A 14,356-nucleotide genomic window follows, 5' to 3' on the forward strand; every position below is an offset into this window, starting at 1 on the left:
GATGACATCCAGGAAACTCACAATAATACGTGTGGAAAAGGAGCCTATGCCTTTTGTACAATACAGCTTTTGCTTAGGTCATTTAGCCCATATTTGGATTGTGAATGTATTTGCTTATATTTCTTTGTCTTAACAGAGTGTCCCACCTCTGGTCGTGAGTGATCTGTTTGAGGATATCAAGGATGGTGTCAAGCTGCTTGCCCTGCTAGAAGTCCTCTCTGGACAAAAACTGGTGAGGCACATTCAGTACTCCCAAATGCATTTTATTTTCAGAATGTACAGTAGTTTATGAGAGTGCATATTTTCATTTTATCTTTAAAAGTTAATGAAGCACATGCAAACATCAAACATGCACACTTTCTGCATGGAAATGTGCATCGATCCACTCTTATTGGGATGTTTGAATTAATAGAAGTAGGCAGATTCACAAGGGCAGATAAGCAGACTCACACACACATGCAAGATAAATAGCTTCTGGTACTTGTTCATGTCAATATTGCCTCAGGTCTAAGTAATCTGTGTTCTATGGATCAGCCTGTCTATGTGCGCAGCAGTGATAAACATTTCACTCAATTTGTGGGTCTCTTTTGCAATGAAGCTTTTTGCTAGTTTGAGATATCTTTACTATGTTCCCCCCAACACCCTCCCCCTACGTTGTCTTTATTCCCCCTATGTTGTTGTCTCAATCTTTCCTGCAGCAACGTGAGCAGGGCAAGAAGCTAAAGAGGATCCACTGGCTTGCAAACATTGGTACTGCTCTCAACTTCCTTGAGGGAAGGAAGGTAGGAGATCATGGTTTTCTTTTATGTTTTTTTTTTTTGTGGTCTCTCTTTTTTACTGCTGCGCTTGGGGCAAACATAGAAAATAATCTTGACCCCTAACCTCTTTTTCTGCTCACTTCGTATCCCAACCTGCTTACCATGAACACGCTATCAGTCGATATAACCTCAGACTTTGTATTCATGCTGCTCACTTTCCATTGGCATTATTTTGACTTGTTTGGCAGCATAAATCTGTATTGAGTATCAAACCATTACTTAGACACTTTATACATTAGTTAGTCTTCGACTCTTTTCTCACCATGCTGTTTTTGTTCATTTAAAACACAAATCCCCGAGCATTTATACTGCATTACGTGAACTAATTATGAAATTCCCTTTCTATGAGATCAATTATTTCAAGGCTCTAACCCGCCTCTCTTTTACCGCCTCGTCCTTGGTTATCTAAATAAAACCAAGAAGTATGAGCTGGCTTCTGCAGGAACATTGATTTCCCTTCTTCCTCAAGTGTGACAGGGTTAAACCATAAATCCTACACCACTAATCTGCAGAATGGAGATGAGACGTCAGCAGGCTGTGTACGTGTGTGTCGGCCATGTAAATCAAAGTTTCAAATTAAATGTAAATATACTCTGCGTGTAAATCAGATTTATGTCTAGACTGTAGTTATGCTTAGCCCCAGAGGCTTAAATGTTTCAAACGTGTGTTTGGTGAGCGTTCATTTATATCATAAAAGCCATGAATGTGTATGATGACCAACATACAGTATAATTAACCATATTGAAAAGCTCAAAACCCTTCCATCAAAGGCAAATAAATTAACAATCTGCCACAAACATTTAATATGATGAATACAATTGTTTAATAATGTAATTCATGATTAATGGTATTAATGATTAATTATTAATATTGTAATACGCATTTAAAACATATTGATATAATGTTTTAAAAACTAAACACGTTAAATTAGGTAGAAAATAATAAGGACGCACAATATTTATTTTTTATCCTACACCAATAACTTCCTGTTTCTCAAGACCGTGGGTCTGATCTAGTAAAAGCTTGCGTATACCAATACACGTTCATACTTGATATCATACACAAAGTTCATCTACTTACTGTAACTTGTACGCAGAGGATTGCGTCTCTTAAGTGAGCAGAATAAGGAGCGCAATCCATTTAGCGTGTCAGCCTACATGAAATACTGATCCTAACAACTCCCACAATGCTGTGAGGAGGAGATGTAAATATAATCACTGCTCTGCTGGCGCTATTTTGCGTCGTTATTTAGCACATCTGAAATGTATTTGTAAACTGACACAGTAACGCACACGGCAGTAAGAAAATAGGTGCTTGTGCTGCAAAGACAGAAGATGGAAAGATAATACAACATATTTGGACTGGCATAAATAAAAACATATTATACATATCCTGTCTTCAGCAATATTATTTTATAATTTTATATCTGCTAGATGACTTAAGGAGCTGATTAAAAGGAATTAAATTGATGCGTTTTGGTGGCTGATTTTTTCATTTAGGAAATAGAATATTAATATCCAATGTAATATAATATATAAAATAATTGTACTCCTATATAAAAAGATGCCTTTCAATGCGTTTGGTTTTCCCGTCAGTGCGCTAAAAATAGTTTGTGTTGTCTATAGATTGCAATTCTATATTGCAGAAAAGGTGTGTTCAACAACATCGCACACAGGTTGTGGAGAACAATAACATGAATGTGGAGTGTGCATTTATATCATAAAAACGCATAAGGCCAGTAGTACATTAAAAAAAAAACTAATTTCAATAGAACGATCTGCGCCACTTTTTAATTGTACACGCAGTCTTAGTAAATCACATGCAACACGGCCACTGATAGTACACACAATTTTATAGTTTGCGCACGTTGTTTAGTGTGTAGTATTTGAATCTTAGTAAATCAGGCCCCTTATGTGCTAACCCAATTTAGTTATTTTTTTTGTTGGCTAAAAACACCTACATTTGGCATTACCTGTTGGTCATGGCCAGCAGTGGTGCAAATCCCATTGCATTATTTGTACACTTTCCTATCAAAACCATGTGGGAATATGTTGATGTGTACATTAAACTACACAGCTGCCCAAATAACCTGCTGTATTTTCCAATTTTAAGACATGTTTTTCTTATCACCATCCACACACTCACCCCCCTCTCTGACTCCTTGTGCCACCCCATGTATTTATTACACTGTTGTGCTGCTGTGTGAGGATACAGGATGCTTATCTATATAGATCACTACATACACCATACCTCCAGCGGTGTAATCCATGTGGTGTGAGTAGTAGTGATAGATTTACGTTTACACGCCTCATGATAACATCATCATGTCTGCCACCCCATGCTCGCTGAGGTGTCCATCTTCAGTCAAAGACATACTGAGTTTAATCTTTTTCTTACTTTTACCCCTCTAGTCTGCCTACAGGGGATCACCGGTCAGTAATTACAGTATAGTTACACTACTGTTTGCACTTTATTGACATTCATAATGTACACCAGTGTATGTGTTTATTCAGATCAAGCTGGTGAACATCAACTCCACAGATATTGTTGATGGTCGACCGTCAATTGTTCTGGGCCTGGTGTGGACCATCATCCTATATTTCCAGGTAATAATCCAGTACGTACAGGTACCTACGAATGGAGCCTGCATCATTTTGTAGCGAGCAAAAATGCCAATGAAGCTAAGCAAACAGTCACTTAAGCTTGAGGAAATCAATTTTTACACTGCATCAACACTGGACCAGTTGCCACCTCAGGCGTTTCAGACGTGCACACATCGACAAGACTTCAATAATAATAATAATACTACACAACACTCTCAGCGTTGCTGAGAGTGTTGTATAGTATTCCTTTATAGCCTGTTATTGCTTCCCTAATGAGGAGGATATTGATATAAACTAGAATGAAATATTATAACTCTACAGATTGAGGAGCTAACCAGCAGTCTACAAGCAACCTACGCCTCACCCCGCAGCTCCTCGTCACTGGATAGCTCTGCCAGTAGCAATGATACCACCAGCCCGCCCCTTAAGAAGAAGCCTCCGCTGCCCCTGCAGGGGGGTGCCAGGAAGGCCTTGCTCAGATGGGTCCAACAGACAGCAACAAAGTATGCTCCACAAAATGGAACACTGCAAATGCCACGGTTCTGTGTTAATGTTGGAAGTAACATGTTCACATATGTAAGAGACAGTTTTTGAGGCTGCTCCTTCTTCTGGAATACATTCCACATGAAAGCCAAATGGCACATCATTTTTAGATGTTTGCTGAATGGAGGAACATTTTGATCAAAATCCAAATTTGATGTAGGGATTCCAATGAGGTGTGTTCTTGTTTTTTCCTAGACATCTGGAAATCGAGGTGATAGACTTTGGCCCTAGCTGGCGTACAGGTTTAGCCTTCTTTGCCATCCTCAATGCCCTCCGGCCCAATGTGGTGGACATGGAACGAGTAAAGATGAGACCCAACCGAGAAAATCTGCAGGAAGCTTTTTTATTAGCTGAGACACAGTTAGGCATAGCGCAGCTCCTCGATCCTGAGGGTAAGTCACGTTTTCCTCTAGCATTTCTGAGATACTGTATGTCGAAAACTGCCCCACAGAGTTCGATTGTGGGTGTCTACTACAAAATTTCACATCCACGGTCACGCTGCCAAAACATCTGTTCTTGCTCATGTTGGCTCTCCAGAATAAATGCTGACAAATCAAACCTGACATCACAGTCATTGGAGTCCATTAGGCCGTGGCGTTCATTACTGTTGACAATAATCCAAAGACAATTTAGAGATAAAAAAGTGCTGAAGCTTGTTTTCATATCAGCTTGATGTCTGATTACATTCCCCTGGCATCATTTGACAGACGTAGACGTGGACAAGCCGGACGAGAAATCCATCATGACATACGTGGCCCAGTTCCTGAAGCATCATCCTGAGCGAGAGCAGAGCGCCTCTGATGGACAGGCAGCAGCAGCTAAAGAAGGAGAAGAAGATGAGGAGGTAAACAGCTGTCACATTGATCTCATTTTCATCTTTCTGCTTCTTACACGCTTTGTCTTTGCTGCCAAATGTCACTGTAGCACATTTCAGTCATGACATTCTCCTTTTAAAGCAAGACTACTGTCTTTGTATCTGTTTGTTTTAGCTTCTCCAAGCATTTGTATGATTATATAGTGACACATCTAGTCTTACTTCTACTTGTTTCTTAGATTTGCTCGATTAGCAAGTTTTAACGCACTGATCATTGGGTTTTGATGAGAATTAAATAGGAAATTGTACAAAAAGTCAAGCCTGACAAAGTGATTACCAAAAATGAACGTAAATGTGAATTATGTCGATAAAATACAGACATACAACTTACTGTAGGTGGAAATACATATCGTAAATTGTTCAATTAAGGCCTCAATTTAATTACACGCTAAATCTCTTGATAGTTTCTGGATGATCTACAAAAGAAAAGAACTGCCGTGGTCTAAAGCTGTAGATACCCTTCTGGCAGTAACTGCATTTGAAGTATCCAGTAGTTAGCATCCACCAGCTTCATCGACCTCTACATGCGCTTTAAACGTTGTTTGTGCTAATCAGCAGTTGGTGTTAAACTCCTGTGTTTTTTCAGTTTTGCCGTTTTGGCCTTGTCTTTGTCATGCTTTGTGTTTTTGTGTGGTGACTGCTGTCTTGTGGTTGTTGTGCAGGCGTCTGTCACACAGCATGGTCTCGCTCCTCGCGATATAGAGGAAATGTTGGAGGTAGGTTAAGGAGCATAATTCTATCTCATGGTCTTTTATTTGTCTCTAATGTCTAACTACTACTCCTTTGCTTTCTATATGAAGTTGTTCTGCATATAAAAGTGGAGGCGCCTAATGCCATATATTAAAAAGCTTGCCGGGGTGTTTGCGCTATAAGAAATCACAGTTCAGTGTGAGATATTAAATGCTATTTTACGATTTCACTTAGCACTATGGTTCCTAGTCCAATTAGCATGACAATGAAAGCCTCTGGCATCGGCGCAATGCATCTGATGGAGCGCTTCGCCGATTTGTAGACAGCACACTGACACATTGTTTGACGCCAGCAATCACAGACGACTTAGACCATTAAAGAAGTTAATTCCAGAAATAGCTTAATCCATATCCGTGTATTAAACTGTCATTAAGAATAAAGTTTGGGGATTGAGCTTCTCACTGGAGAGAAGACTGAGCTTATTATCGTCATGGCAACTTAAAATCCACTGAAATGTTGTTAAGGGGTGTTAGACAAAGTAGCCTGTTTAAGCAGAGTCCTTTTGGCAGCTCTGACTTTTTGACATTTTGTCCACATGGGATTAGCAGAGCATGTTTAACAGCACCACTCTCCCCTTTCTTCCAACCTTTTCCTCCATCACCTTTGCTCTTTTACCCTCTTTTCTCTTTTTACACGCTCTTTACTCATTTTCCATATCCACGACTACGACATCCAATAGCGAGAGCAGAGAAAAAGCCTGAGGGAGTTCAAAATGTGGCTGGACCAGCTGGAAACTGACGCACTACACGCCCAGGAGACCAATAGCAATATCTCTCAGCAGTACCAGGTTAGAGTGTTGTGAATACAGTATATGTGTGTTGGCACACTGGCCACAGATGCTCCCATTATTGGCTTTAATCTGTGTGGCAGTACACTGAAGGGATCAGACGGCAGCGCGACATATTTTCAGCCTGTCTGGTTTAAACCGCCAAGCCTGGGGATAAGTTCCATTATCACCAGTGTGTGGGGTTTCCCCATTCACTTTGCAGAAAAGTGTGCTAATCTCAGTGTAGAGAGAGAAGCAGCATTTGCAGGCAATTAAGAACAGATTTGTTTTCATAAAAACCTGATGTGAGAGCTCTTCACCTGATTTATTTTATACTGGGGGACATTCTCTCAAATACAATCTCTATATAATTGTAGTTGTTCAAGAGTCTGCGTGTCCAGCTGGAGATGAAGAGAAAGCAGGTGGAGGATTCCTTAAAGTCTACGCAGAAGGACGGGATGCTGACAGTGGATCAGGCTCTGGTTAAGCAGGCTTGGGAAAGGCTCTCAAACAAGGTGCGCATGAAGCATCCTACACATGCACTGTGAAGACTTCCTCTCATTTTGATGCATTTTTAGCTGCTGGATTGGCACCTGCTGCTGGACACATCCCTGCCTGCTCCTCTGGATGCACTGGGGGCCTGGCTGCACCATACTGAGAGAACTCTGCGACAAGAACTCACCACCCAAAAAACAAATGATGAAGACATCCACAGAGCTTTGGAACAACACAAGGTTTACATACACTCACTCAGTCCCTTGTTTTTGCACTTTATGTATATATATTACATTTGTTCTAACTGTGTTAATTGACATACAGGACATCTTGAAGAGCCTAGAAGATCATCAGCTGGTCTTTCAGAGGATCCATAAGGACAGAAGTATTGCCGGTGTCCCGATTCCACCGGAACAGCTCCAAGACATAGCTGAGAGGTTGAAAAGACAACACCCCTCAGATTTGGAACAGACAAGTTATTCAATACTCATGTACATCTCCTCTCTCTTTTTAGGCTCAATTTTATGGCCACATCTTGTTGCGTCCATTTGGCCAAGATGGAATTCTTGGAAACCAAATACCACATGCAGGCTTTTCTCACCGAGGCAGAGTCTAAGCTCAAGTCCTGGATCATCAAATATGGCACACAAGAATCTGTGGAACTGATGCTTCGTGATTACATTGTAAGCCTTGAACGGAGAGTTTCATCTACATCCATTTAGAAAAGTAAAAAATTGACAAATTAATAAGTTTTGTCTGCCTCTTGACAGGTTTTTGTGGAGAAACAATATTTCTTTGAAAATTACAACACTTTGTTCGAGTCCCTGAAATGTGCTGCTGAGGTTTACACTAGCGCTGACAGTTCAGGTGAGGAGGGGTTTGAGATGTAAACAACAGTGCAACTCTTATTAAAGATTAATACTTGAAAATATAAGTCTCTTGTCTCATGGGCTCTAATTAAAAACAGAAACACCTGTGGTTGAGGGCAACCCCCTGATTTAGTAAGCTGCATTGAAGCATTATAACATGCCATATCTACCTCTGGATGTGCTTTAAAATGTTGGTTGCATTTTCTATTAATATTGGGAAAGCTGTTTGCCCCTCACTGCTATTACAACATTGGTTCTGTTGCTGCTGTGTTATGCAGTTTACTTGTTAATAAAATGACATTAGGTCAAATATAATATTGATTTCTCATGCACTCCAAAAATTATTCAAGTTTAAAAATGGAAGTTGTTACATATAATGATGTTTCAAATTTCGTAAGTAGCAGGCTCTCTCCAATTTGCAGTTATTCCCTCGCTATGATTACAAAAAATACAGTACATGCATTCAGGCCACTTAATTAAGGTTACCTGCATAGTTCAATACAACTGTCTTAACTTTTTTAGTTATTTTAGTTCGCAGTCACATGGCGTTTCTTCCACATGACTTCCGATGTCTCACTACCTACTGTGTGTAATATATGCCCCCGTTCCCGTCAACAACTGGCTATACCCACCACAGCACTGTCTGCTTCAACGTCTGCAGGCTACAGCGAAATGAGGTTTCTCTTCCTCCACCGTCGGCCTCTCAGTAGGGAATACGACCCCATTTGGAAGTTTGGGGGCTGTTCCATTTCAACAAGTCTCCGGGCACAAACTGAGAAATGCTAGTTTATGATTAGTTTTTTTTCCTTTTGTCAGCTTTAGGGTATGCAAGAGCAAAAAGGCAAGGTAGTACACAAAAGGCTTCATTGCTCGACCCTACAAATGAGGGCCGTCCTAACAATAATATAGATACCTAACTAGAAAGAGTGTTATCAATGGATGAATCATACCAATTGGTTTATAATTTCTATTTCTAACATTCTATTTTCTTCTGTAGCCATGTATCCAATATTAATCATTAGAAATAAAATGCAAATTATACATGAACCCAATCAATGTTGCTAAAAGTCACAATTTCCTCCCCAAAGCCAACGAGGAAGAGATAGGGGTGTCTCAGTTCGTGCGGGACGTGGCAGCCCTGTGGAGGAGCCTGTCCATGGAAGTGCGCAGTGTGAGGAGCATGCTGGAAGAGGTGCTTTCCAACTGGGACAGGTACAGCTCCACGGTAGCCTCTTTCCAAACCTGGCTGGAGGACGCAGAGGAAGCCGTGACCCAGCCAGAAAACATGAAGCAGGTACTTACTAGGGCTGCGAATCTTTGGGTGTCCCCCGAATCGATTCAATATCGATTATTGGGGTCGCAATTCGATTATATATCGATTTTGTTTTCTCGATTCAACGCAATTCTCAATTCAAAAACGATATTTCTCCGATTCAAAACGATTCTGTATTCATTCGATACATAGGATTTCAGCAGGATCTACCCCAGTCTGCTGACATGCTAGCAGAGTAGTAGATTTTTTTGAAAAAAGCTTTTATAATTGTAAAGGACAATGTTTTATCAACGGATTGCAATAATGTAAATTTGTTTTAACTATTAAACGAACCAAAAATATGACTTATTTTATCTTTGTGAAAACATTGGACACAGTGTGTTGTCAAGCTTATGAGATGTGATGCAAGTGTAAGCCACTGTGACACTATTGTTCTTTTTTTTTATTTTTATAAATGTCTAATGATAATGTCAATGAGGGATTTTTAATCACTGCTATGCTGAAATTATAACTAATATTGATACTGTTGTTGATAATATTTATTTTTGTTTCAGTACTTGTGGTTTGTTCTGTGTCGTGTTTGTGTCTCCTCAATTGCTCTGTTTATTGCAGTTCTGAGTGTTGCTGGGTCATGTTTGGTTTTGGAATTGGATTGCATTATGGTATTGCTGTGTAGGGTTTTTTTGGATTAATGAAAAAAAAGAAAAAAAATCAAAAATAAAATCGATTTAAAAAAAAAAAATTGAATCTATTCTGAATCGCACAACGTGAGAATCGCGATTCGTATTCGAATCGATTTTTTCCCACACCCCCTAGTACTTACAATCATGCACTCAAGCATGCATGGTAATGACTTTTGTAGCTGAACTCATTGTCACACATTGCCATGGTAACATTACAAATTAGTTAGCTAATTACTGCATTTTATTGTTACATTCAGCTACTCTTTGTTTCTTTTTTGATGAGCTGTCTTGATTCCCCTAGTCTGGCATCTGTCTTTGTTTCTCAAAATCTACAAGTCAGCTTCTTTCTATTAATCTTTTTCATTAACTGTCTTTCATTCTGCTTGTCTTTTTATTGCAAACCTCTCTTTCCCCTATTCAGGAGTTTTTCAAGAATCTCAGCTACTGGATAGAACAGCACGCTGCCATGAACGATGCTGGGAATTTTCTCATTGAAACATGCGACGAGACCATGTCATTCGATCTAAAGCAGCAGCTGTTTATCTTGAATGGGCGATGGAGAGAACTCTTCTTTAAGGTCAAACAGGTATTGGAAAAAATCATTGTTGAACTTAAATTGTGGGTTTTTTTTGCTAATAATATACATATACATTTGAAATTACATTTTTGTTAAAAGTACACTTTTTTTTGAAAATGTTCCTATCCTTCACAATCCCAATGTGAGACTTATGTATTCTAAAAAATAAATACATTCTAGCAAATAGTGGCTAACAATGGGAATTTACCGTATTCCGCCTATAAGGCCCCCTGAAAACATCCAAAAACCTCCATCGACGTTTTATATACAGATCGTACTGTATGTATATATGTAATGTACCAGGTAAAATTTACTGTATTTTGGTCAAATCAGGCCATTGCCAGAACTTATATTTTGCATTGATTTACAGAGTGCATTGCAACGTTTGCTATTTCCTTCAACAACTGCCACTAATCATGGCTGTCTTCATAGGCGCTAACAATAACTACAGTGAGACAAATGGTGATCCAGAACCTCATATTTTTGACCTCGACTATCTATACATTATACAAGATTTAAAAGCTGGGTGATCATCATGGAGCAGTAGTGCTAAGTGCTGAACAAGAAATACAAACATAATAAAACAATCACTTACGTACAATCTCCACACTTACTGGGATGCTAACTAACTGATGGGATGTTTATATATTTCAGCACAAAACGTGTGTTCCCTGTTTAGATGAAGAATTCATCATAATCCTCAATCTTGAGGTAAAAAAAAAAAAAAAGTTGTAGCAAACAGGCATCATCTTGTCGTGTCTTAAGTTCCTAGCAATGTCCTCGAAGTTGACCAAATTCCTGGCTTATGACCACAACCTTCTACTACATAAGAGAGAAGCATGATTTATCACCTAGCACAAACTTTTACCAACTCAGAGGTGATGCAGTAGCTAAGTACTGTAGTTCAGTCATACATCCTTGTGATTAAGGCACATTGTTACTAAGAGAAGTTCCTCGGTTAGCTCTTAGAATATCATTAGCTAATGTAACTCTCGTCACACATGACACTGTTTAAAGATGACGTATGTTAGCTGACTTCAAGCGCGCTCCGGATTGGCTGCTGCTACTCCACAGTAGAAAATACATCAGTGCAGGTGCGACCAATCAGCTGCTCCTGTTGGGGCTGGCAGCAGACTGATTGAGTAGCGACGCACAGAACTTTCCATTTTAAATCACCACTCAACGAACAAAATAAAAGAGTCAGGTTTTTTGGTATGGGTTTTCTTCTGACACAATCGGATTTCTTTGTGAGAAGTGGCAAGCTGAAAGGACAGTTTTGTTCCTTTCTTCTTATTCTTTGTCCGCATCCATGAACCATGGAAGGATCTCTGAGGTCTACAGACAGTTTATTTGACTTAATGCTTGGTTTGCGCGCTGCCACGCACTGTCAAATGTGGGACCTTATATATTTAGACAGGTGTGTGCCATTCCAAATCAGGTCCAATCTACTAAATTTACCACTGGTGGACTCAAAATAAGCTGTCTCAATGATAATCAGTTGAAACAGGATGCACCTGAGTCCACTTTTGAGCTTCATAGCTTCATGGCAAAGGCTCTCAATAATTATGTACATGTAATTTATTGTTTTCTATTTTAATTAATAAAAAAATAAAAAAACCTCTAAAAAATTGTTTTCACATTTTCACTGTGGGGTATTGAGTGTAGAATTTTAAGGACAAAAATTAATGTATTCTATTTTGGAATAAGGCTGTACAATAAAACATTTTGGAAAAAGTGAAGCGCTGTGAATACTTTCCGGATGCACTGTACCCAACAAGTTAAAGCTGTGATTTTCTGTTGAGTGTGATGATTAATTGTTTATTTATACGCTTTGCTTCTTTGCCCTTCTCCCTATATATATATATATATATATATATATATATATATATATATATATATATATATATATATATATACTGTATATATATACATATATATATATAATGTATATATATATATGTATATATATAAATATATATATATATATATATATATATATATATATATATATATATATATATATATATATATATTAGGGATGCAACGGTATTATGAATACTGCGGTATTTCGGTTTCAAAGTATCAAACGAAAACTTGGTAAGTGTAGATTTTTCTGCCGTTTTAGTATAGGCCGGGTCTGTAAATAAAATACTGCTACCAAAATCATCTGCGCAGCGCGGCAACGTTAAGGGGGAGGCGTGGAACGCCGTAAGCAGTAAGTAAAGTGTGTTTTTACTTTTCATGGATAAAAAGAATAGTTTTTTGGACATGCAATTTATCTATAACTGGTGGAGTTATGTTGCTAACAGACAAACAAGCCCAGGCCAAAAGATAACCTATTTGGCAGAGGGTAAGAGAGTCTGCCTTCTGCAAAGCGAAGCGCGCCACTTTTGTTTCGAGAGTTTCCAAAATCTGCGACTTGTCCAAGGTGTAGCCCGCCTTCCTGTAGCTGAGATAGGCACCAGCGCCCTCCGTGACCCGAAAAGGATGGATGGAGTTTCCAAGATGTTATCGTCTCACTCCACAGTGGGAAATCACCCCCCCACCCCGTTCCTCATAAAAAGCCAGCGAGTTTGTGATGCATTACATTGTTAAAAGTTGTATTGTTAGTTGACTTTTCTGGGAAATAACGTTTTTCAGGCTAATAAAAAAAATTTGCCCTGTAAAGGACACTGCTTCCCATAATGTGCAATTGAAAGACACTAATATTTACACTATTGTTTTACACTTGGGGCTTCACGGTGGCAGAGGGGTTAGTGCGTCTGCCTCACAATACGAAGGTCTTGCAGTCCTGGGTTCAAATCCAGGCTCGGGATCTTTCTGTGTGGAGTTTGCATGTTCTCCCCGTGAATGCGTGGGTTCCCTCCGGGTACTCCGGCTTCCTCCCACTTCCAAAGACATGCACCTGGGGATAGGTTGATTGGCAACACTAAAATTGGCCCTAGTGTGTGAATGTGAGTGAGAATGTTGTCTGTCTATCTGTGTTGGCCCTGCGATGAGGTGGCGACTTGTCCAGGGTGTACCCCGCCTTCCGCCCGATAGTAGCTGAGATAGGCGCCAGCGCCCCCCGCGACCCTGAACGGGAATAAGCGGCAGAAAATGGATGGATGGATGGGTTTTACACTTGTTAAAACTGGATGTTTACATTGTTTCTTTAAAGACATCAATTGTGTTACTCTTTTAAATATTTGCTGTAATATGTTCCTGCACAATTATTTGCACTTAGAAATACTTGTTAAATGACTGGAACATTTAGGGTAGGATGGTTATCCTTAACATTGCTAACACTTCATTTTTCACACAATGGCATTTTTTTCCAACTTTATTATTTTTGGACATACACCGCAATAATATCATACAGTGCCTTAATACCGTGATAATATATAATATCGTACCGTTAGATTTGATACCGTTAAATCCCTAATATATATGATTGTGTGTATGTATTGTATATATTTATGTAATGAATGCATATATATATATATATATGTGTGTGTGTGTATATATATATATATATATATATATATATATATTTTATATATATATATATATTATATACATATAATATATACATATATATATTTTATATATATATATATATATATATATTTTTTTTTTTATATACATATATATATATATATATATATATTTTATATATATATATATATATATAGATATGTGTACATATCTATATATATATGTATATATATATATCTATATATATATATATGTGTGTGTATATATATATGTATATATATATATATATATGTATATATATATATATCTATATGTATATATGTATATATATATGTATATATATGTATATATATATATATATGTATATATATACATATATATGTATATATGTATGTATGTGTATATATATATATATATATATATTATATATATATATATATATATATATATATATATATATATATATATAATATATACAAACCCCATTTCCATATGAGTTGGGAAATTGTGTTAGATGTAAATATAAACGGAATGCTAAGATTTGCAAATCATTTTCAACCCATACTCAGTTGAATATGCTATAAAGACAACATATTTGATGTTCAAACTGATAAACATTTTTTTTTTT

General features: G+C 38.0%; 1 protein-coding gene across 1 annotated transcript in view; it reads left to right on the forward strand.

The window, feature by feature from the left end:
- LOC133553677 (nesprin-1-like) overlaps positions 1–14,356 on the forward strand; it is an 83,359-nt gene that overhangs the window by 61,598 nt on the left and 7,405 nt on the right. Inside the window, exons 3-18 of the mRNA XM_061902152.1 lie at positions 137–232; positions 699–782; positions 3,230–3,250; positions 3,332–3,424; positions 3,743–3,924; positions 4,160–4,356; positions 4,672–4,808; positions 5,501–5,554; positions 6,268–6,375; positions 6,732–6,869; positions 6,933–7,088; positions 7,174–7,286; positions 7,364–7,532; positions 7,620–7,716; positions 8,807–9,012; positions 10,096–10,260. Coding sequence (XP_061758136.1) covers positions 137–232; positions 699–782; positions 3,230–3,250; positions 3,332–3,424; positions 3,743–3,924; positions 4,160–4,356; positions 4,672–4,808; positions 5,501–5,554; positions 6,268–6,375; positions 6,732–6,869; positions 6,933–7,088; positions 7,174–7,286; positions 7,364–7,532; positions 7,620–7,716; positions 8,807–9,012; positions 10,096–10,260 — 2,016 coding nt within the window. The remainder of the gene's footprint in view (positions 1–136; positions 233–698; positions 783–3,229; positions 3,251–3,331; positions 3,425–3,742; positions 3,925–4,159; positions 4,357–4,671; positions 4,809–5,500; positions 5,555–6,267; positions 6,376–6,731; positions 6,870–6,932; positions 7,089–7,173; positions 7,287–7,363; positions 7,533–7,619; positions 7,717–8,806; positions 9,013–10,095; positions 10,261–14,356) is intronic.

Source organism: Nerophis ophidion, linkage group LG05 (assembly GCF_033978795.1).
Source record: "Nerophis ophidion isolate RoL-2023_Sa linkage group LG05, RoL_Noph_v1.0, whole genome shotgun sequence".
NCBI lineage: Eukaryota > Metazoa > Chordata > Actinopteri > Syngnathiformes > Syngnathidae > Nerophis > Nerophis ophidion.